Here is a 25,730-nt window from a genome sequence, read left to right as displayed (position 1 = left end):
GCAATCATCAGGTGGACACAAACATGCCTCCAAATGAATGCTAATGTTGCTTTATTATGTGACCTAAAGTACAACTACACTAAACATCGCATTTTCTCCACCCCAAAGGTACCCTTGAGGGCACTTTACCACATTTTGTTCACTGGAAAGGCACCCTAGAAGGCACTTTATCATGTTTTCTCCAATGGAACAGCACCCTAGAAGGTGCTGTACCACATGTCCTACACTGGAATGGCACCTTAGGGCACTTTATCATGTTTTATCTACTATGGGGGCATCCAAGAGGGCACTTTTCTGGCATTATTTCAAAAATGGGGGCAACAGCAGGGCGATCGCCCCCCTTGCCTTCCTCCAAGTCCATTGTATGTGATGGTTAACTAATTCAGAAAAATATAAATCAAAGGCAGGCTGTGCAAATGTAAATGTGCTTTACAGGCTACACACATTTCAGAGTCACAGATGAAGGTAGCACACGCAAAAGTAATCTAAAGGTAGAAGGGAATGTTTTCCCAATACTGTAATAGGGTCCTTTAAGGTTTACTTGAGTTTAGTGCAAGTCTAATGATATTCAGACAGCCTCAGTGTTGCATGTTAACACACTGAAGATAAGGTACTTTGTATGGCTTGTTTGACGTAGACTCAGTGTTTTGTACCATAAGAGTGACAGAGGTAGGATGTGTCTTGATGGCTATCAAGCATGCTGGCCAATACACACAGACATTTAGTGGAAATTTTTGCCCCCAGCTCTCGGATGTATTATAACATATCTGCGTGTGCCAGTAGAGGAATACAGAAATGGGATGAAAGTGGTCTGTCAACACCAACAACAGGCTCTCGGTGAGCTTGGAGTCTGGTTTTTAGCTGTGTTAGCCAACCAACTGACAGACAGGGCTTTGAAGCTGTGGCTTCAGCACTCAGCACCACAATGAGACTTATTTGGAAAGAGATTTGAGGAAAAACTCAAGTTGCTCAGAGTTTTACTTGAGCAAAAGTGTTTTTTCACTAGTAACAAAAACTCCTCTATATCCTCACATGTAAAACTTATTTTCCTGCCATGTGTCATTAACATCTGCACTGACATGTGAATCTGTGATTAACATGGAAAAATGAAGTAAGACATCAAATTAAAGACAAATCTCAAGGCTAAAATGTTTCAACACAACTGTACATGAACAATGAAAGTGATGTGTAAGATTACACTTTTATTTTATTTTTATTAGGGAGGTCATTTCCAAGACATTTGAGAACATAAATAACATTTACATAAATATATAATAATATAGAGACTCAAATAATTGCATTGAACCATATCTAAATAAAGCTTGTCTCCCTTCTGTTGTTCTCCCTTTCATTTTACTGTAAGTAATTATGACCATTTGAACAAACAATGTCACACACACTCATTTATCCATGAAAATCCACTCTTGATATTCTGTGCAGTAGTGCATTGGAGAAGGCAGTTTCCATTAAAGCAGGTCAGGTTTCTGTGAAATTATGTTCCTAATCTATTTTGACCACATTCTCCTAAATCAGGGGTCTGCAACCTCTACAATCAAAAGAGCCATTTTTGGCCAAAATAGAGGGGGAAAAAACCTGTCAGGAGCCGCAACTATTAAATGCTCTCTTTTCCCTGAAGACTTCTGTTTTTTTGGCAGCCATAGATTATGGAGACTCAAGAAGACGAGCCACCATCACAATTTAGAGGAAAAGACACTGAGCCATAGACACAGTCTTTGATATTTTAGTTGATGAAATATTAACACTTTTTTAAAAATTTGGTGTGCAACATACTGCAATAGATTTCAGAGTTTTGTGCCCAACTCAAACTTTCACAAACTTTCTGCCTTTAGTTACCTTTAGTTGAGATAATTAATTATTCTTCCATAGATATATTTGTACTAAAAGTTAGAGAAACTAAAAAAAAAATGTTTTTCAAAATTTGGTCAGTTAACTGTGAACCTGATTTGTTACTGTTTTGTTGCCTTAAAATTAAATAGTTTATGCTCTTATTTTTTAATACAACATTTTGGGGTTTCTAAAAGTCTAAAAATAAATGTATCTAAAGACGAAAACTAAATTATCTCAACAAAAGATCAGTAGTTGATAAACTTTCAAAACTGAAGAATTTGACTTGGGCTCAGAACTGATGTATGATGTGTGTGCAGTATGTTGGCTTGAAATTTTGAGCTGTTTCAACTTTTTGATAGACCTACAATAATGAAACATGAAAAATATTTTTTAAAAATATGTAATTCATTTCCATATCATTTTTTGACAAAGTGACAGGGAGCCACTGGAGAGGAGCTTAAGAGCCGCATGTGGCTCTGGAGCCTCAGGTTGCACACCCCGTCCCAAATCTTTCCACTTGCATTTTTGTAGAAAAGGTAAGTCTCCCCATTGTGTAGATTTCATAATTTTGAACTGTCTCATTGCTTTGAGGGTCCATTGCTCCTAAAATACATGCTTTCGCAGCAAATGACCCTTTGCTAAGCCCCGCCTCCAAACAGCAAGCGTCCAATCATAGGTTAGCAACTAGGTTAGCGAGTCTGGACGGTAGCGTCTTATTTGTAGTCACTCAAAGATGCTGCTGTGTTCCACCATCCAACCAGTGTTTGCTGAGATGTAAGCTAGCTTTAGCTTAAATCTTTTAGCCGAGTCAAGAGTTAGCAATAGCTTACATCAGTCAGCTACACTTGAACTCTTGAAATCTGCTTGTGAGTCATTATTTTAGCTGACAAAATCCACTGTCGTCAGCTAGAAATTAGAAAATGCTTTTGTTCATGTCTCAGAGGAATCAAAGACTTTGTGTTTCAACAATTACTCACAATTTCTATGTTAAATCTGCCACTGTTATCACCGTAAACTGCATAAATGCAGTGCAAGAATGGATTGTTTGGCAGGTGTAGGAACAGTAATGAAGGAGGGCGGTGCTTAGCAAAGGGTCAGTCGTTAGATCAGTGGCTGCCGGCCCTTGCCATGGGACTGAATCAGCAAGGTTTTTGCCCGGTGGATGTTACAAAACACTGAGTCGATACTCGGGTGGGACGATCTGGATCAATATATCGATTTGATTTTAAAAGATCCAATATGTTCCATCCAAAGCGAAAATGTTGATCTATATCTTAATCTTTAAGATATACCTTTATTTTAAAATTCCCATGACACGCCTGTGTTACAAATGTCTGGAGGAGTTCAGTCATAAATTTCCATATTTCAATTACATATATTGATCAAATCTTTGATCAAGATTTTCATAGTTGAAAATAGTTGCAGAACCCAGTATTATCTGTTGCACAAATTGTGCAATTTTTAGGACTTTCGGGCCTTCAGAACACAGAACAATGGCATGACAGTGACACAAAACGTAGTCACAGTGATGAAAGAGCTACAAACACTGGATGCTAGTGGTTTGACACACATCATCTGGTGGTGTAAGTTGCCCATAGGATTTCTCCAAATCATACATTAGCTGATGACTACATTGCCTTTGTCTCACTTTCAGTGTGAAATGAATATTTCCCTGTGGATGTCGTGACTGCAGAAACCCTCAGCTTGCAGGTCTGATAACTTACATGAGACTATAGTAAAAACAATGAAATCTTGTCTTTTAAGCTTCACCAGACAAATGACAGCTCGATCCATAATTCATGATATGAGTATTTGAGTGGCTACATCAAAGAGACTGTAAAGGCTATTTGTGTTGCAATAAAACCACTGAAATCCAGAGTCTTCGGCTGACCACAGTAATCTCAGTAGAGTGCTAGCACGCTAGCTAGCCTCTGAGGAGAAAACACAGCTTCCTTTGGAGCGGTGAGGGAGGTTTGACTGAAAGAGAACCAGCGAGTTTTGACTGCAGATGACGGCTGAAGAAAACACATCAGAACGTGATAAAATCTCAGCTAAACTTAGGTTTTCATGAGTGATTGGTCATCTACCATAACTGAGCTAATCTTTGACCCTTAAACTTTAGATGTTATGTCTCCTCATCATCTTTCTCAACCTGATCCAGTTAACTATGTCCTGATGACTCCAGAAGACGAGGTCAAAGAGCAACTGCCTCCTTTACTTTTCCTCTTTTTCCTCTTCCTCAGTCCATTTTCTCTGTACCACTCGAGAACTTCAGACAGCCAATTACACTAATCAATGGCAGAGCAGCAGTCGTAGAATTAAAAAAGTAGGAGGACACATCATCATAAACCCCTTTCTGACATGCAATTCGTTAAGTAAAATGTGACAGCAGTGTGATATAGCAGTCTCATGTCTGAATAAGTGCCTGCAAAAGTGAAGATGGAAGTCTTAGCAGGTCAGACTTAGTGACGATATCCAGGGACGTATCCGGACTTTTTGGACTTGGGGGGCCCAAGTGGGGCACTGACTTATGCAGGGGTAGCATGATGCACGTGCATGCATCTGCAGGCATTAATGTACCATTTCTCATATCTACTTTATCTTTTAAATTTAAAAAATAAACACAGAAATGTAAAAAATTGTAAGAAATTGTAATGTTAGTAATTAAATAGCCCTATGAGAGTGTCACCACACAAATATATTATGAGGCTTCCATACTTTTTTCTTCAAGTTCTTAAAAAGAAATTGTCCCTGCGTTGTACCTCTTTCCTCAGGCGATATAAAATGTCATCCTCAAAACTCCATCATGAAAAATATGTTTATGATTTATTATTATTACAAAAGAAATGATGTTCATTCTTATTTACAGTTAATATTCCATTACTTAATTAAAAGTTAATACTTTGTAAGAAATGCTAAATGTTATAAATGTTCATCAGTGTGACTTAAATGTTGTTAGTTCAACTTAATATCTTAAGTGTATTAAACTTGTTTTTTTCATGTACAACTGAATTAATATAAAGTTTATTTGACTAGAAAAGTTTTGAATCATTACAAAAGTACCTCAATTTGTCTTTTCAAACTCAGTCAACTTAAAATTTAAATTTTAAGGCAGCCCAGACATGATATTGTTTTAAAGTTAAAACATTTTTTACAGTGTCTGAAACCAGCAATGTTAAATAAACCATTTGTATGAGGATGAGGATGAATACTGGCAAGGAAGACGGTTACATGTGGACACGCACTTCAACCTCAACCTCACTAAGATGGTTTTGAACCACAGGATGACCTCCATTACTGTAACTGTTAATGGAAATCCTAATAAAACCAAACTAAATGAAATCCCTGCAGGTCCAGAAATGGCTCCCTGAGGCCCAGGAAACATCAGTTTCCCTTGATGATGTCATTTCCTTCTCTGTCAGAATAGACCGCCATCCAGCCTCTCGTTGTGTCGCAGCGTAGAATACAAGTCATCTGTCATTGGCCTGTGATGCTAATGTGGCCCAGATGTGGCACTCCTCTGGTTCCACCGGGCCACGCCCCCTCATCCGCAGTTGTCACGTCAGTACAGTACCCAGAGTCCCGCTGTTTATTTTGGTTGTCCCGGTGATGGGGTACTGTAGCTGAGATGAAAGAGGAGCTGGAGTTGATAGGGAGAGCAGAGACGGACAAACAAACACATGTACGTGCACGTACGCTCATAACAGGCTGGTTGGCTGGCGGTCAGTTACAGTATCACTCCAGTTTGATTTCATTTAAAGTTTTTGTGTGAGAAGAAAAGGAAAATGTGCTAAAATCTTATGATTCTCTGCAGTTGATGTGAAACAGAAAGTAGGGCTTGTGTGATCAAAACAGGTAAAAGTGTGGCAATCTTGATAAGGGTGAGTGCAGGTAATAAATGAGCAGTGATGACAGAACTGACTCCACATCCATTTAATTGAAGCGAGCACTAAATACATCTTGTACACACATTTTGTTCACTTGCCAAAACTTTCTTCTACACCAGTTTCCCATATGAAAAACAACAACTTTGAAAAATGATCGTGGCAAAACATTTTTTGTCACCTGTTCTTAACGATTGTGTAAAACAACAATAAATGTGTGTTCTGACTTTGTTATGCCTCAGAAATGTGTTATTTATCACCCAACCAAATTTGAATGATTCAAAAAGTTGCTTAAGTTTAAAAGTTGCTGTTGTTCATGATTTCTTCAGGAATTTTTGAGCGGACCTGAAACATGGCTTAGTGTCGTGCCAGAGCTGTGGTCCCCCAACACTATATAAGCCCCTTGAACCGTCACATGATCGACACTGCCTCCCCCTCCCCCTCAGTGGTCAGTTACAAACGTACCTTCAGCGACTCTCTCAGTCCAAATCAGCCCAGCAGTTTATTTCAGCTCACTTCAGTTCCAACAACCCGACACAGAAGAAAAAAAAACATCCTTTCACCATCCTCTGGCTCTGGTGGATCAAACATGTCTGGACATGAATAATAAAGCTGCTAGATGGAGCGTCCATGTTTCAGGTCAAAGTGGTGTTTGACACTGAGTGGAGTGGACACACCCCCAGCGTTTGAGAAAACTGCTCATTTTTTCCACATTGTGGAGACCTAATTTTATAAACTTTGCCATTTCTAATCATTCATTTGGCTGGGTGGTTAATAACACATGTTTCTGTGGTGTGACAAACTCAGAACACTTATTTATTGTTGCTTTAGATTATCTTTAATGACTTGAAATAGAGTTAAGATAGTAATGATGAGTGTTGTAGCTTTGCAGTGGAAGGTGAAAACCTGTCATCTTAATGAGAATACAGTGACTGAACACAGAACACACAATAATATATTGTAGAGGCATGCTGCACGTATGAATCTAGTCTTTTTCCTCAACCAGGAGAGTCAGCATCTACTGTGCCATGTGATACATTTCAGTGCTGGAAAATCACTTACAATTCATGTATTTGTCAAAAAAAAGTTTAAAAGGGCAGTTTATGAACACTGTCACTGTAACACACCATGCACACACACACACACACACACACACACACACTGACTTCCCTAATTGTAACCGTCTGTATAGTTTCCAGTGTGCAGAGTGAAAGGACCACCATCTTCCAGTCCTGTCCTTCCATCCATACTACCTGTCACAACTACACACTTCCTGTCAGGCTCAGGTAACCAGTGGAAACATGGCAGCTGGGCAAGGAAAGTGGTCTCTCCCTCTTTCTCACACACAAACACACACACACGGTCACATCCAATCTTTCACCAGTGGCTCTCCCTGACATCAAGCTAAGTAATCTCAGATGCACACACACACATACACACACACACAGATTCATGTATGGTGACACACCCGCACCGTGACACTACCCAGCAGCGAGATAAGCACGGCATGTCATGTCCAAACCAAAAGCAACTGCTGCTTTAAACCGAAAACAACAGAGTGTTTGTGGGATGCTGGGATGTTTTTGGCTGAGGAGGGAAACCCAGCCCAGTGACAAACACCGCCGCCGCTCACGAACCCTGACGCCGTCATGAGACACTTGTCACTGAGCAGTTCAGAGGGAGGAAAGGGGCACTGACCTTTTGTCATCACATATCATTTGATCTGATCTCGCTCTTTAGATCGATGAGAGACATTAGAAAACGTCCTCACCTCGTGTAGGTTTGGTATACACACACCCTCTCAACGAATCAAATATGGCAGCTTGGTAAACTATGATGCTGTAGGTACCCCTTTAGTGTCATTTCTGGAGGCGTCCCTCTAGCATTATGTTTTAATGTACCATCAAATTCAGGTAACCTAGTATAAAGAGCAAGATTGGGGTGGATGGATGGATGAGACAGAGGGTGTGTGTCCTGTCTGACACCTCGAGTCAAAGCTGACTTCTTTTTAAGGGTAATTATCGCTAGATGGGCTAGAGTGATCCTTTTTTTGTAATTAATATTTTACTGAATTTTCATATAAACACGATCAGAGCAGAATAATTCTCAGTCACATAAAGTATGTAAACATTATGTGCATGGTGTGTGCTTTACCACAAGATCTGTCTCCCCACTTCGCCATAGATTTCTCAGTCCTGTCTTTAGAGCAGAGGGATATTTGTTCATATGTTGCCACTTTTGCCAAATCTGTCATCCATATCTGAAAAGAGGGCTCACCTGGGTTCCTCCAGATTCTCACTACAATTTGCTTTCTGACCATTATGCTGGTTGGAATAAAGTCCTTAGCTCCATGGTGAGATGTCATTTGTAGGTCGTATAGACTCAGGCAGCTCGTTCATGAACTTTTCACCAGTAGCTCTGAATCATGGGACATTCCCAGAGAAAGTGAACGAAAGTCCCTTCAGAGCTGCAGCGTGTCCAGCAGTCACCACTGTCCTTTATCTTATATCTGGACGGCCCAGAGGGGGTGCAGTAAAAGTGGTTAAGAATCTTAAACTGGATTAATCTAATTTTGATGTTTCTTGATACCCACATAATGTTTTCACATATATGATCCCACTCTTTCTCTCTAATCTCAGTGTTCAACGTCAAGATACAGTAAGTGTCTCAGACCCATTAACTTTTAAATCTGAACAAGAAGATCAGACTGTTGTTCTTAAACCTGCCACCTGACCACCGCTTTGTCAAAGTATGTGTTTGCACAATGTGCACAATGAAGAAACAACACATACAAGTCTTGCAACTTTAGCAAATCTTTACACAACCATTTTTATTTTTATTTTTATTTTTTTTACATAATGTTAAGAAACATACTTATGTACATACCTTATGTGTGTTAGATTATGTACATGAACTCATGTAGGTAATATAGTCATTTTAACCCAAAACTCTGAACTTTTCCTAAACATATCCCAGTAGTTTTTTTCCACAATTTACTGCCTTTTTCAATACATAACAATAACTAGACAATAACAGTAAACATACTTATAGAAAGCAAAAACATAAAAAGAAATAAGAAAAAAAAATCAAAACTGAATTAAGCACAATTTGATCCACCGTTTACATTTAATTCATTCATACATCCTCCAAATATTTACAATAAAAAAAGTCAAATTCATTTGGCCTCAGAATGTTCACTCCTCATTTCCATACTTAGATTAAAAGTTACTATGAAAGAACATTTTTATTTTTTAATGATCCGAATCATATTCATAATAATGTTTGTTTTGCAAAGTACATTCATTATTTTGAAGTCTTGAGACATAAGCTATCATAGGCCTCCATTCTACCATCTGTTTTTAAAATTTGCTTAGCAATTATTAATTCCATGTAACACGCCTTTTAAGCCATCTGTCTCTTTTGGTTGCAGCCAATAGGGTTTTGGTCATACCAAAGTAAAACAAAGTGGGTCTAAATGCAGGTCTGCATCCAGACTCAGCTTAATTTCCTCTTTAAGTTCTTGCCAAGAGTGTGTTATTTTTGTGCGCTCCCAGACGATGTGTGTATGACTTCACACTGTTTCACATCCTCTTCAACACAGTTCAGAGGTGTCCATATACTTTGATAAGACAGTAGGAGTATTAAAAAACTTCATTATAGTACCCCCACCCAAGTAGTTTTGGTGCCTTTATTTTGTGCCTTTATTTGTTTACATTATTTAGTCTACCTGGACATTGTATATTTGTAATTGTTAACTTAATTGCGGATCAAACTACTGAAACAGATAATTAATCAAACTTAAATTTTGCATAAATTCCTGTTAACCTCATTTTCTTCATGTTGTGAATCTGACACTTTTAGACAGGTGCAGATTAAATATTTTTTTAAAAGTCATTGACTGTTTGTATGACTGTTTGACCACAGCTTACAATAACAGGGTTGACAGCTAAATTATCCTCCCACTTTTATAAGGAAGCAGGTGTCTGCAGTGTGTGTATGTGTGTGTGTTGTCCAGAGCTCTCAGACCTTCTCAGACCTAATGAAAGCAGCCACGCACTACCCTTAATCGCGTGTGCTTGTTCCAGGTAAGATATTAAAGGATGGAGGATCCATTAATTTAGCAGCCATTTTTATTTTCAGCTGCCAGTTAACTGGACTTGGTTACCTGACAGGTTCATAAAGCAGATTGTACAGGGACAATTATGTGGAGAATAACTAAGTGGTCTCAACAAAAGGTCGAAAGTCTTTTAAACATGAAGTGCCATGATGTCAAACACCCAGAGAGCTACTGCCCCCAACCCCAAACAAACACACCCCCTCCTCTCTTTTAACAAACCAGCAGATGCTGGCCTAAATCCTCCAGCCCTGAGGAGGGCTGGATTAGGGAGCAGTGGAGGAGTGGAGGGCTCTGCCACACTGAGGAAATGTTTTTTTTTCTATATTTCCGCTCTAAATTAAAACAGGTGTCTTTCTGGTAGAACAAATAAACAAATATTTGAACAAAATAACAGATTTTTTTTTGCATGTCTTTGCACTAAAATGGGAATGTGTGGCTTTACATAGAAAATAACAGTGTCTCTTTGCACATGTGTGAAAAATATCACACGCCAGCTATTCAGTTATTCAGAGTAACAAAGTCTCTATGAAGAGGAAGTTAACTATTTCCCTGGGAGACAGGGGTTTTGGAGAAGAAGTTTTAATCTTGTGTAAAATGAGAGGTTGAGGTTGACTTTTACTTTTTCGACTTATATTTTTCAGTCGCAGTTTTGCTAGGTTTAGATAACAAAACTAGTCAGTTAAGTTTAGGAAAAGATCATGGTTTGTCACTGGTATTAGTTTGTTTGTGTTATTGCATGACTCACCTTTTAAAACACTGGAATTGCACAATATCAGAAATAAACTGACAAATTGATGCAGAGGTGTCGACCAGCAGCTCCCGTGTTCTGCATTTAAAAATGAATGATTTCGTCTGAAGAGTTTGGTAGGTTTGGAGAGAGGGATATTTGGCTTATAAAACAGGGGTTTCCTGTTGGAAAAGGCTGTCTGACAGCAAAGTAAAGCTCAGAAAATAGTGTACACTTAAACTGATGTTGAATGAGGTAGGTGGATCTTCTTTAAGCGGCGAAAAAACCTTTTGTTGCAGATCTTATCCACAGCAGAACATTGATTAGCTTCTCTGCTTCTCTTAACTGGGGGCGTGCTGAGTGGCATAAACTGACAATTGACAAGTAGGTCCTATAACCCCACTTCAAATAATCTGTGTCATTGTGTCATTTAAAAATACCCATCACATAATACTAAATATAATTCACAAGAAGAAATCAGATTCATTTTGAGGAAGATACAATTGCAAAATCAGGATTTGTTTTGGGACTCAGCTTGTTTTGTGGTGCTGATTCTTTGAGTATTCTGATTAAATTTAAAAGCCTGTTTAAACCCAGTCTACTATACACATTTATGCCACTAAATTATGTCCTACAGACCCAGTTTAGAGGGCAGGGGGACTGAGGTATTAGGTTGCACACATATGCACAGATAAGACCCAGAGGGCTTCTTGCTTTGCCATTCACAAAGTGCCCTCTGAGAATGTTTTCATTCATGCCTTTTTGACCCCAGACTTTGGTTAGCTGTCGTCTTCACTTAAAGTCTGAGGAGGTAATCATGGAAGAGGAGGTCTCCTGTAGAATTAAGACCACTCTCTGTTTTATAAGAGGAGGAGACCACTTGGCACTGCCAGACCCCTTCTATTAGCTGAAGATTATGAAACATTTCCTTAAAACTGAACTAAAACCAAACAGCAATTTATATAATGTGACTTCAACAGCATGGAGATTATCACAATTTTATATACAAGAATGATTGTATTGTATTATGGTTATGAATGTAGGTTACAGAAGATTACTTAACTGAAAGATGAAAAAAATCAGAATATAGCTTAACCTTAACGTCTTTTCTGATAAGACAAATATCGCTGTCTCTAATCCAACCAAACTCCATAGGTGAATCAGTCATTTTACCACACAGAATACCAGAGCTGTTGGGCTACCGCTGCTTTGATCTGTTCATTTCTTTGTGTTATTGTGTGACTTCAGTGAAACTAAACTAACCTTTTAAAGCACCAAGGTCACACAATATCAGACACAAACTAACAGATCAACGCAGCATTAGACCTGTAACTTCCATGTTTTGCAAGGTAAAATTGCTGATTTCGCCTATGGAGTTTGGTGGTTTACATTCAGGTAATTAATTCCATGAAACTGTTTTAATCTTCTGTGAGCAGGTCTGAGAGTTTTGGTAAACGGCCCTGTGTGAGTGCTGCAGCTCAGATGGTGTGGATGTCTACATAAATATAATTCAGTCCCCGAGCTCGACCTGTGCTGTGTTCATAATGTCCCTGAAGGCAAGAAGGGAAAAGATGAGGAATACTGATAAAGTCAGACTGAGCAGACAGAATCTAAATGACTCTCACAGGAAAAGAAAGTTGAAAGTTGACTTTTTAAGAAGATTTAGTTTTCTTGAAGTGCTGCAGCCTTACTGCGCTGTGGAGGATATAATAATGTAACACTTATTCTTGAGAAGAGGGACAACAGCAAGAGGGGTTTTGATTTTCAGTCTTCAATTATGCTGGAAAATATATTTTAAAAGATCAAACTCTTGGCTATTAATAAGCCAACCTCCTTTTGATTACATTTTTAAAAAAATGTAGACGTAAACTCTGTCAGATGGAAAATCTGATGACTCACGGACTTGAAAAATCATGTTTTTGTAAAAAATCTGACAGAGTTGACAGAAATCTGGGACACAACTTTAAAGGGCCAACATTTCACACATTTCATTATATTTTAACACAAAAATGTTTATATTAGCACATTTCCATAACCATGTTATAAGTAGTATTGTTACTTTTAGATTTTGAAGGATTTTTAACACATTTTCAAATTGTTTAAAGTTGTGAATTCTTGTCTGGGACAAGGGCGTTTTCTGATACAGAGCAAGTTTTTTTTTTTTTTTTAAATAATCATTAATTCATCAAAAAATTAGAATTTGACTGCTGGTGTTAATCAGTTTTAAAGTTGTTGTTTTTTTTGGAAGGAGATGATTTGCCCCAATTCTCAAGAACCTAAATCCTGTTAGTAGTTGCTTTAATGAGTAACTTTCTATTTTAAGAGCCTGAATTTAAGTTTTCACCTTGACAGTCATTAAAGAAAGAAAGAAAGACAAAGAAAAGAATAGAAAAGAAAAAGAGAAAAGAAAAGAAACGAAAAGAAATGACAAAGAAAAAGAGAAAAGAAAGGAAAAGAAAAGTAGAGAAAAGAAAAGAAAAGAAAAGAAAAGAAAAGAAAAGAAAAGAAAAAAGAAAGAAGAACTGCTAGTTTCCAGTGATGCTGCAGGGCGGGTCCCGGCCGTCAGTGGGAGGTGCACGGGGCTGCTCTTTAAAATGACAAGAACAAAGTTGGTGGGTGAACAAAGTGTTCAGGAGGCTGAAGCACAGTGGACTAATAACGGGGTCAAAGTCCAGGATCCCGGTCTGCTGCTGCTGCTGTGGAATAAAAACATCTGGCTGAATGTACGGGGATGTACCGCAGGAGCCGGCAGATGTTTCAATGAAAATGTTCAACTCTGTCTCCAACAGCGCGGTAAGTACAGATAAATAATCCTATTTAGCTGCAACTTCAAAAAACTTTTAGTCTATATAATCTCTGTGTTTCATTATGTAACATACTAAACTAAACATGGAAGCATGATTTAATTAACTTCATTAATTTTAGGCTGCACTTTGTGAGAAACCCAAACCCTTCCTCAAAATTAATGTAACTAAAGGATTATTTTCGTTTTGACGGACTATTACGCAAAACAAAAAATAAACTTTTTCTTTATTATTTAGGCCTAATGAAATCACCTTTATTTTCTACGCACGCAGAAGTGAAAATCTCATGTAAATGGTTTATCATATAGCCGAAAAGTACTGAAATCATCTGGGCCTAAACCATAAAGAATAGACTAACAATGTCGACGTTTTATTCTTTTACTGTATTTAGAAAACAAAAATTGACATTTAGAGGCCAAACCAAGCCATATCAGAAATACGTCCAATACTCCATGATTTACTCGTCGATTTATTATTCTAGGTCAATAAAATACTCTACATTGTGGTGATGCTAACTGTACCTGCATTGATAGCCCATATTTATTATCCAGCACACATCAAGGACAGCCTATTTCTAAACACTGTAGGCTCATAAAACTTTATTTTTTATTAATGCGGGCAATAACAGAAGTGTGTATTCAACTGATGTATGACACACATAAGAAACAATACAATAGGCCTACATATAAAGGAATTAAAACACATAAAAAGACACCACAATTACATGTAGGCAATAAAACATTTAATATGTAAAATGCTGTGGACCAACAAGAGTAGAAAGTTAAAGAAAAGAGTTTACCTGTGGCAGTTAAAAGTAAATATAAAAGATGGCGTCAACAGGCCCCGTATGAAGTTGTGATTTCATTTAAAAATGCGAATTATTTATTCATTATTTTGTTGTTGTTGCTGTTGTTGTTGTTGTTGTTGTTACGATTTCGCTTAAGCTCGTGCCTTCCACGTCGCTACAGAAAGGCAGCACTGTCGGAAATGTGCGCAGAATCAGCAGCACAGGTAAATGCTCTCCTGCGTCCGGCTCGTGGCTCTTCTTCATCACGTGCACGTGCGCTGCAGAATGCAATTAGTGAGAATCACCTTCAGCTGTGAGGGCGGTCTCTGCTAATGAGATGGTAAAAAATAGTTTTTAAACCGACGATAGACTTTAATAAAGTGAATATGAAACCGTTGCAGTTCATATTGGGCTCGTGCCGCTATATGACCGCACATACGCAAAAAAAAAAAAAAAAAAAGAGCAAACAAATGCTTCCAAAAGTTTAAGCTAATATTTCGTTTTGGGATGACCTTTATTGGCTAATGACTGTGGTTGTCATGGAAATATGAAGGTGACATTAGGCCGCTGGGTGGTCAGTGTGTCCTGTGCGTCAGTGTGGACGCGTCGCTGACAGCATGTCGGAGGGAGAAAGGCAAACGACGGAGGCTGTTTTCACTCAGCTGCAACAGGGGAGCGTTTTTATCGACACAGTAGGTGTTTTCAATCTCAAATTAACGATTTTTCTCGCAGTTTAAAGACGGGGGGGGGTGAAGTGTGAGACGTTAAATGGAGCTCGTGTCACTGTACGCGCACTTCAAAGTGCCGCCGCCAAATAAATCCAGGCATTTTAGCTTTAGGAACAGGTATTATGTTTAAACAGCCTCGTCTGAAGGCAGTTTTAGTTTTCTTCTATTTTAAAAATCATAACCTCAAATTTGCTTTCGTTGGTATGCTGCCTAAACCCTGAATTATATGACATTTTTCTTTTTTAAAACTTATTAAATGTTAATTGGGTTTTTGTTTGAATATTCAGCCACAAGCACTGGACTTGTCAACGTTTGATTTTTTTCCCCCAGAGAAACAGGAAAAAACACGCTAAAGAAACAAAAACATAAACGCCACGGTTTTAAGTGTCAGTTATCGAAAAAGGACATATACAAGTCCGTTATCTTGCGGTTTATATATCAGTACGTCCGTGACAGAGGCATTTTAAGGCAAGTATAAAACGTCTTTATACGCTGTGGTTACATTATCAGACTATTACATTATCTTTTTTGTCATTTAAGTTTTTATTCACTTTTGTTTTATAAACACTGCAATGCAACATAATATAACGTACTACAGTAAGTCAATGTAAAACAAAACCAACACCAAAACAAACGCAACAAACAACAGATCTTGGCACTCCACAATCCCATAAGTAGGGATTCACAAATTTTTTTTTTTCTGCCGATACTTTTAATTCTTTGCTTCTCGTGGCTGATACCGATAAAATAACTGATAAGTAAACTTTTTTTTTTTATTTTAAAAAGCAGTTCATATAAACTGTAGTGTTTGCACATCTAAGAAGGCTAAGATGTGGTGAGCAAAGATGGATGATTTCATATTTTGACCAAACCAAATCTGACATCACTATTACAACAACAAATGTTTATTTGTTTTTTTCCAATAAGGTTCAGCATGAAAAAATCGCATACTTTAGTTTCCTTGAAGAATTGTTCCTAAGAATTCAGATTAAGTACTTTTGACATAAGTAGTAGTAGTAGTAGTAGTAGTAGTAGTAGTAATAATAATAATACATAAATAATAATACAAATAAAGAGAGAAGAGAAGGGAAAAGAGAGATTACAGAGCACATTGAAATAAAGAGATATTTGAAATCCTTTGTTTCTTTCTTCATGTGCATTAAAAAATTAGACCAGACTTCATAAAACCTCCCCATAATTATTAGGCCTTGCTGTTACTGATTTGAAAGAGGCAATGTTTGTCATCAGCTTTAACCTTTCATCAAAAACAGGCTTGTCTGACTCTTCAAGAATGAAGAACAGTGCTTGAATCACCAATAAATTTTGTTATTTATTACCCATGTCCTGATAAGCACAGCTGGGGAGATTCTGGCAGTCATTTATGCACCCGACCACCAACACATTCCACTGTTTGCTTCTATATAGGACAAATGGACAATATATGGACAATAAATAAAGAAAAGTGAACTGGCTACTGAGCTTCAGCCACTATAGTTTTCCATATATCCTTCTCTGTGTTTGAGTTTGACATCTCTTTCCCAGATTTGTGTCAGTTTTTCACAGTTACAGTGTGCTGTTTCTGACAGGGTTCCTCCGGGCCTGACGATATTTTCGAGGAGGACTGCTACTCTCCGTCCTCACTCTCTTCATCGTCCTCCTCCTCCGTCCCTGCTGTGGCCTCCTTGCAGGGGAAGTCCCTGTGCACCTCATGCGGCCTGGAGATAGTGGACCGATACCTGCTCAAGGTCAGAATGACATCTTATTTTGGCAAGATGTCATTGACAACGCTAAAAATTGGACCTGGTTTGAACTAAAGAAGACTTAATTTGAGAAAACAAACTCACAAAAGCTTCTGTTTGGGGGAGAAGTGTCAATATTCCATCATCCTCTTGTTTTTTCTTTCCAGAAGGAAAGAGTAGTGAACTTTTTAAAGGGACAGTTCACCCCAAAATCAAAAACATATATTTGTACTCTTGCTTGCAGTGCTATTTATCCATCTATATTTTTCTGTTGTCAGTTTCTGAGTTTTGGAGATATTTGCCATAGGGATGTCTGCCTTCTGTCTGATATAATGAGACTAAATGGCACTAGTCCTGCAGTGCAGTTTCATGTAGGAACTATGTTCTTTCTGCAGTAAAATCTACCAGAACTACTTTTTTTCTACTAGAAAGAAAGTAGTTCCTACATGAAACTGCTCGCAACAAGGGCTGTGAATTATTTTGAGTAACTGGGTCTTGATTTTTGGAGAGAGACAGCGGTATAATTTTTTTAAAAAAATGTGCTTTGCGCACCATGGGACAAGTGCCATTTAGTCCCATTATATTGGAGAGAAAGTAGACACCTCTACAGCTGATCCCAAAACTTTGCAACTCACACCAAAACCATATAGATGGATTAACAGTGCCACAGGCCAGAGGAAAGAGAGGTCTTTTGGGATGAGCTGTCCCTTTAAGATTAATGTAGGCCATGACATCCACCAAGTCTGTTAGATTGTTTAACAAATTAAATGAATTTGATGTTTAAAAAACAGTTAAGTTAGTTTAACCTGTAATTGAGGACCTAGACCTGAAGTTTTTGCACTCAAAACCTGAAAATCAAATAATTTTTGGTATTGTTGGACAACATACTCATAACTGGGGATGAACAATATGGACTTTTTTCCCACTCAGTACAGGTAACCAGTTACCTGCTGATCATGACCAATGCCATTAATATATCCAATAATTTCACATTTTGTATTTTGATAAGTCCATATAACCTGTAAATTCTGCACACCCGAGGTAAGAAAGACTCAGATGTCCAGTGAGCAAAGTAGAATAATTTAATGTTGTAGCCAGATTTTTGACATCATTGTTAGAACAAAACAAAGAAGAGTTCTGATTTAGTTCCTCTAGTATAGTACACAACAATGGAAATTATACTTTGGCTTTTAGCATTTTTCCTTAGAGTTCAAACTAAATGCTTTGACATAAACTATCAAATCAGATATTATTATAACTGATACTTAGAGGCTTTAATTTAATTATTTGAATAACTATGTACGTTTCTCATTATTTACCCACATTATTTACTGTGGTGCCCACCAAGGCAAACATTTTTCATTGTTATATGTTTAAGGAATTAATTAAATGTCATGTTTTCAAAAACAATGATTTTGTAACTCTGAATAACAGTTATGTTGCATTTTTAAAAATGTTACAGTCTGCAACTGAGCACATGGTCTACCTTTACACTGCACACTAATGCATCAGAGTACTGAAAACCTGCACTCGAATCAGTTGTGGGTGTTTTTGTACTACAGTATCCTATAGGCCAGCTCATAATTACATTTATTTATGCACTGATTTTTATGCAAACAGTTTCTCTGGCTGCAAACCCACCAGCCTTTGGGATAACATAAGTATAATGACATATGTGAGTGAAATAGATCATAAGAAGAACCAGTAGGAAAATCTAAATTCTATGTGTACAGGTAAAATAAATGCTTTGTTAAGAATATGAGCAGCCTCTTTTGCCTTCAGTTATAAGGCTATTAAACACACTATTAAGGGACGTTTAAGATGGCACTCATAAGCCACATTTTGTTGAAGTCTCCTCTGGTTCTCCCTCTTTCAGGTGAACAACTTGTGCTGGCATGTGCGCTGCCTCTCATGCAGTGTGTGTAAGACATCACTGGGTCGACATGTGAGCTGCTACATCAAGGATAAACAAGTTTTCTGCAAACTCGACTACTTCAGGTAAGTCTGACCTGACTTTTTTTTTTTCATCTCCAGTGACCTTGTTTTATAATTTACATCTAACATCATAACTGAAAACAGGAAAGACATGAATTTTGAGGGGTTTCTTGATTTGTATTACTGGTCTCCTTGACTAAACACTGAACATATCATTAAGGAGAATAATGGTGACTAGGGGTGTAAGAAAATATCAATATGCTTATTGCACTTACTGTGATGTTTTGTGATAATGTATCAATTCTCAAAAATATTGTATCATGAGGCATGCAAAGGTTTGTGGCAGTGGTCCATTTTGTGTTTAAACTCCTTTTTTGAATATGGTGGTCCTTCTAGTATGACAGCCTTAAAAAGTATTGCAGTATATCATAATATATTGAAAGGTAACCTCTATATCATGATATGCATTTTATCACCAAATTCTTGTCAATAGGCAGCCCTAATGATGACATGGTGAACATGTGGTGAACATGTGTTTGAGACAGTGGAAGAAAACAAGGAGAAAAGTTGGTACAACAGAGATGTGATTTTTGGCACGAGAAACTCAAAGTACAGAACACAGAAGGAAGGAAAAAACACTTTCTGCCAATAAGGGAACATGAGGACTGTGTGCTGCTGCATGTGGGATTTCTGTTTGAGGTGCATGATCAGTGAATGACAGAATTCAAACTAAATTTACTGTGATGTACCGTGAGGACATTTGAATGTTGGATCCAGCATGCCTCAGCACAATTAGGTTCAGTTTGCAAAATCGAAAATTGAGCATAGACGTTACCCACTTAGTTTAGAAAATGCTGCCAGCCTCTTAAAATATTTAAAAATAAGATCATCTTTCCAGTGTTTTTTCCAGGGTTTTTGAGACAGTTTTCATGTCAGCCTTGGACTACAGTGATGTGACTTTATAGGAATGTATCCTGTTCAATGTTCATTTTGACAAGAATTTCTAATTTAGTTTTAGTCACATTTTAGTCTTTTATCTTTGTTTTAGTCAGTGACACAATCTTTTTTGTTCACTTTATTCAAAACAGTTTATTCTTTATCCTTAAATAAAGTTCTTTCATAAATTGAATAGTGTGGATCAGCAAACTACCTCTATTGTTACATCTGTCCCCAGCTAGTGTTACAAGTCATCCCAGTAGTGAAGTTGTAAGCTGTGCTGTGAGGGCAGATGACCATTATCTGGGCAACATACATTTATTCACTCTGCATGGAGCTTAAACTAATATGGAATTATGTTAAATATTTGCTGAATGAGCTGGTGTCTGTCAGAAGAAATCATAGATTATCTTTAGAAGGAGGAGATGTTTTATGAACTGGTGACTTGTCCAGGGTGAACCCCGCCTCTCGCCCAATGTCAGCTGGGATAGGCTCCAGCAGCCCGCGACCCTTACGGAATAAGCGGTTACAGAAAATGAATGAATGAATGAATGAGATGTTTTACTATGAGTTCTGTTTAAATTGAACAAAGTAAACTGAGCACATTAGTGACACCCTGAATCCTCTTTGTTTTCTTTCTACCCACCTGACAGGCTGCTGGTGAAGATGAGGCACTTAACTAGTTTTACTGGAGCTTTGACGTGCTGAACAGAGATTTTGTTTTTGTTGGAATATTTTTTCATTGAAGTCATCATCAAAATTTGGTAATGACTTAAAACGATGTCAATGAATATGGCTTGCTAGGTTCCACCTTTCATCCTATCACACTTAACTACAGTTGTCTTCTTTTTGTGGCAGCTGGTCTGCAACAAAACTTCCATTCTGAGTCATTTGTACTCTTTCTGGCACCAAACAACACAGCAAAATTACATTTTGCTCTGTTTTGTGGCCTACTACTCTGAGGTGATTCGTGTTTGGCTCCAGTTTTTCCATTGTTTCGCCTTCAGCTGATATTGTGACATAATCTTCATGTTGGCACTAAAACGGTCTATATACTGATTGCTTAACTAGATATTACATAGCCGTCACTGATCATCTCATCTCAACTAAGTCACTTTTTCTCCTTTCACTCCTCCTCTTCCCTGTCTTTCTGCAGGAGATATGGGACCCGCTGTGCTCGTTGTGGCCGTAACATCCATTCTAGTGACTGGGTGCGTCGGGCCCGAGGCAACACGTTCCACCTGGCCTGTTTCTCCTGCACCTCCTGTAAGCGCCAGCTGTCCACCGGGGAGGAATGTGGGCTGCTAGAGAACAGGGTCTTCTGCCGGCCACACTATGACATCATGATGGAGAATATCAAACGTGCCAAGGAAAACGGTGAGTACATGGAGGGGTCACAGGGAAGGTTGAATGATAGCAAAGAAAAGTCAGCAAATAGATTATTAAAAAAAAAATATATATACAGTACTCGGCGAATGGTAAGGCGAAAGTGGGGGAAAAAAAATTCAGTTTTGGTATTAAAAAATAAAGCGCCAGGTAACACAAATCATTAAGAAAAAACACTTGTCCATTTACTCCTGGTCATATCTTGACACCAAAAACTTGATCATTTATAACTGAAGTAGATTAGCAATGCTGTCATGGGTGAATAAACTAATCACGAGAATATGGACCAAAAACACTGTGTCTCATGTGACACTGCAGAACAGCCAAAAACTAAGACACAGTGCTTACAAGTCACAACTAGACCTTGAAGACTGGGTGCTAGATTCATATTTTTTACTTTATTGCAGGTTTTTACATTTGAAGTTAACAGATTGGCGACTGTTTTAGTCATCCTGCTACATTTATATATTTTTAATACATACAGATGAGGACAGCAGTCCAATTTGACCTTTTGATATTGGTGCTCAGTTTCAGGCAAGACTCTCTTCAGCATATAATATGGAAATTTCACAATCAGTATAACCAGGAGGGGTTAATTACACTACATCACGTGGACATAAACAGTGAAGCTGCCATGGAGAGGTGGTAATAGTGACTGAATCCTTCTCCAAAGGGAGGCACGTTGGATACAGGTCACCTATAGTTAGTCCCACCTGTGTATTTTGATTGTGAAATTGCCAGAATACGTGCTGAAAAGGTGACAATAAAAAAAGTAAAATTGGAGTGCTGTCCTAATCTGTCTTTATTATTAACACCCAAGTTTAACAAATTAGTGCATGTCAAATACAAATGTAAATGGCACATTAAATCTGAAGAATTTAGTTTCTAGTAATTAAGTGCCTACATCGTTTAACTGAACTGTAGCTGAAGTTTCTGATGGTGGTGGATTGTTGATTGTAAAAACAACAAGGAAGTTGAAGAAAGACTCGATCATAGAGGATGACTGACTGTATGGCAGTGGTCTCCTGTTCATTAGTGAGACAGTCACATTTTCCCATAGCCTCTCTACATCACAAAGTGAATGGACAAAATACCAGAGGTTATGTAATGGAGAACAAAATGACCTGATTTTATATCCAAAAAAGCTGTGTTTCTATCGGTATGAATGTTTGATCTCACTAGGTCAGACTTGAAGGATGCCCACATGAGGATGTCATCTGAAACAGGTCTTATATTTCCAAATGTCAAATGATCCTTCTAACATGTCCTGTGTTTCAACCTAAAGAGGAACCAAAGGAGGAGGAAGAGGTGGCAGACAAAGATGACTCCAGCACCATACCCAGACCTGCAAAGAGGGCCAGGACCAGCTTCACTGTAGACCAGCTCCAGGTACTGCCAAACATACACATACAACACTGTTGCTATGTGTGTTGCATGTTTACTGTTTCCTTCTCACTGTAATCAATTTGATTGACTTCCACAGAAGTGAGGCCAACTACAGCCACCGGATAAGTCGAACACTTTTCCCTGAGCAGATGCTCAGCCCTGCTATTGAGTTACTGTGGTTTCCTACTAAAGTAATAATCTGATCAGAGTATACTATTACTAGAAGAAGTACATGACTGTACATCAGTATTACATGTTACATCTGTTTATCTCATCAATAAATTTCAGCAAGCTTAAGATTTTGACTAAAGTTAGAATTGGTTGGTTTGTGAAGTGGACAGAAACAAGACTCCAAATGATGTTCCGTGTCAGCTGAATGTGTAAATAGACAATGTTGGTAACAACAAATGTATAAGTCTGTGTTCATTTTGTCCTGATGTTTTCTGCCCTCTTGTGGCAGTGGTAGTTAATACATTGCATTTGAGAACACAAGCCTATCACTCTCTTAACCCTTCTGCCAACTCTTCTAAACTGTTATAATAATCAAACTTGACTAAACTTTGTAAATGCGTGTCATCTCTCCATGTGTAGGTGATGCAGACTCAGTTTGCTAAAGATAACAACCCAGATGCTCAGACTCTGCAGAAACTGGCAGAGAGGACTGGTCTCAGCCGCAGGGTTATTCAGGTAAAGCAACTGTTGAGGATTTGCTCCGATAAACACTATTATTTAAACAAAGATTGAGGAATTTACTTCAGCAGTTTTGTCAGGTTTAACTCTTCCCATAGAGCAATAATGATGGCTTTGTACAATGAAACTGTAAGTGAAGTCCTGTAACTGAACTGAACTGAACTGAAAGCTCAGAATGTGTAATATGCATAGATCAAAATGTGCAGAGTTCCCTTTAAGCAGTTTGGACTCCTTTCTTTGGAATTTGCATCCACAGCTAGCTTAGGGAGACTCATGACTACCACGGTCAAAATTTAGAGGAAGAGCCGTAGGTATAGGCTCTGATGCACATTTTAGCTGATAAAAAGTTAAAACATTAATTGTATAGACTTCACACCTCTACAATTGCCTACAGCAATGTTAAATGAAAATTTAAAATGTTAAATATATTTTTAGTTATTTAATTTTTTTTTTGTTTTTTTTGTCAAAACCACAGAGGGCCACTGGAGAGGGACAAAGGTTGACAGGTTAAAATCTGCCAAATCCTACACATTAGTGCTTTAAATACATATTAAAAGTGTTCACTCTGTTCTGATTTCCCTTCATTGTTTGTTGACAATGAAAACTCCAGGGAATTTTAATAATGTGTCATCCACAAATAATATTTCTGTCCAAAAAGAAGAGAAGTGTTGTAGAAGGAGCATCAGCACCTAAAGAAGAATATCACTTTACAGACCAGTTATCAATCCATTCTCCCTCCACACAGGTTTGGTTTCAAAACTGTCGAGCTCGTCAAAAGAAATACGTCAGCCCAAATCCTGTGTCCTCAAACATGATGACATCACTTGCTCCTGGTCAGCTGACACCACCTTTGATGGAGGATCTTCAATACACGACCTATATTTCCCCAGATGCCCCCCTCCTCACTACACTGACTTATATGGATGGTAAGACACCTGAACACACATCAGTATGCTTCTTATAATACAGAAAATAAACCTCAAAGGACAGTTAAGGGCACCAGCATGGAAGCAAAGTGATGCACTGCTGTGGACAACAGCAAAACTTACTTTAGCCAATTATAAAAGTTCTTCCTAACAAAAAACAAACAAACAAAAAATATTAAATATAAACTTTATTTAGAATATTTTCACTGCTGACTGACTTTAAAAAAAAAACAGATTGAGGCAGCAGGACACCAGCAGCTCCTGTGTTCTGTGAGGTAAAATTACTGATTTCACCCATGAAATTTGAATAGTTTGGAGAGAGTGATACTTGGCTTAGGTATGACATTGACACTGACTATTGAGAAGTACCTCATACAAACCCCCCATTAAATAATCCAAACTATCCCTTTAACAATATAAATCCTCTATAAGAAAAGCTCTGGCCTCTATCAGGAGGAATCACAGTGATTCAGATTTTTTTAAGAAGCATTTAGTTTTTGTTATGGGAATAACTTGCTGATTTTAATAATCTCTTTGTGGTTCATTGGTTCTTTTTTTTTTTTTTTCTCCAGTCCAAACTCCAGACCCACTTTTGCTGCAGCCGCTCATATCCCATTCATTGACACAACTGCCAGTCAGCCATGCCTGAGCTACAGCCTGCCTCTTGAAAACTGAAAACAATGATCGGCTGATGAGAAGATGAAGAGCAAATCGTTCACTCTTTACCAAAAAAATCTCCTGTGAGGATCGCCTGACTTTAATTCATAAAATACACATATAACTGGAATTAAATTAATTTGTTTCACTGCCTCGTGAGTGAGCAGACACTTAAATCAACTTAAGTCACTGAATTAATTTCATTCAATTATAAAGAGATTCACAGGTAAGAAATGCAAGAGAATGCCAAGAAAATTCTGGGTATATGTGAGACTTTTGTTAATATGTATGTGTTATGAGTTTCTTTGTATTTAATTTATTTGGAGAATATGATGAGATAAGGCACTTTGTTGAAAAATGATGTAAAACTGCATATAGATTTGGTTTTCAGTTTTATTTAAGGATGTGTTTGAGAATGAGAGAAATGTCAGAAAAATCTTTTGAAAATTCAGGATTGGTTTATACAGCAAAATTAAACCACTGGAGGTCAGACAGAGATTCTCCTGAGCCTTGCTGTGTTATTGATATATGTATAAATGCTTTATTTGGACTGTTTTTCCACTTGCAGTGCCAAAATCTGTTCTCAAAACACCAATATGTCTTAATTTCAGATGAACTTTTCAAATTTCTGAATATGCTTTTCAGTAGAGCATGTGTTAAACAGACAAAACAACTCGATGTGTAAATGTTTCTTTAGATTGTGACTGTTAGATGACAGTAGAAGCCATGTATGAACTGCACACTGGGAATAGATGGACTTTTGACGTTTGAGATACTGGAAATTAAAGTTCATGACTGCACCACAAAACTTTGCTCGTTTCTTGGTTAAAATCTCTCGTTTTCTTGAAAGATGGTGTAAGTGGTGAAATGTAATTACATGCATTTACTAAAATATAGGTGTATTTTATTGATCTCAACTTCGCGAAAGTTGTTGTTCCACACCTTCTGATCTATATTCATGTTCACCCAGCCCTTTGCACGCTGCCCTGCTTGCATGAACCAAGAAGATATGAATGGAGACAGTCTGTGCAACCTGGATACATACCCAAACAGATGTGTACATGGACAGCTGCAGTCACCACAGATGTGTAACCTACCACCTTGCACTTTGTATTTATTATTCCAATTTCAACTGAGCTTTCAAGGTACTTAACAGAGGGTGGAATTCATGCTTTTGCAC

General features: G+C 37.9%; 2 protein-coding genes across 4 annotated transcripts in view; one reads left to right on the top strand and one right to left on the bottom strand.

Annotated features, from left to right (window-relative positions):
• The window catches only part of LOC146318286 (uncharacterized), a 228,298-nt gene that overhangs the window by 25,694 nt on the left and 176,874 nt on the right, over positions 1-25,730 (bottom strand). The gene's annotated exons all lie outside the window — the stretch shown is intronic.
• Positions 13,217-24,701, top strand: LOC146318290 (LIM/homeobox protein Lhx8-like). 3 transcript variants are annotated; one of them, XM_084731964.1, is made up of 8 exons: positions 13,217-13,369; positions 16,482-16,640; positions 18,511-18,632; positions 20,662-20,882; positions 22,177-22,280; positions 22,869-22,964; positions 23,713-23,893; positions 24,466-24,701. In XM_084731964.1, exons 1-8 carry the CDS (start codon positions 13,298-13,300, stop codon positions 24,540-24,542), a joined length of 1,032 nt encoding a protein of 343 aa, XP_084588090.1. In that variant the 5' UTR covers positions 13,217-13,297; the 3' UTR covers positions 24,543-24,701. The 3 variants fall into 3 exon arrangements, with proteins under 3 accessions (XP_084588090.1, XP_084588091.1, XP_084588089.1); XM_084731965.1 differs by lacking the exon at positions 13,217-13,369 and adding an exon at positions 14,641-14,859 and having other exon boundaries at positions 20,665-20,882; XM_084731963.1 differs by lacking the exon at positions 13,217-13,369 and adding an exon at positions 14,644-14,859.

The sequence above is a fragment of the Lutjanus erythropterus genome, chromosome 12 (assembly GCF_056507025.1).
Source record: "Lutjanus erythropterus isolate fLutEry1 chromosome 12, fLutEry1.hap2, whole genome shotgun sequence".
Classification (NCBI taxonomy): domain Eukaryota; kingdom Metazoa; phylum Chordata; class Actinopteri; order Lutjaniformes; family Lutjanidae; genus Lutjanus; species Lutjanus erythropterus.
This window is presented reverse-complemented; position numbering and strand designations above follow the sequence as displayed.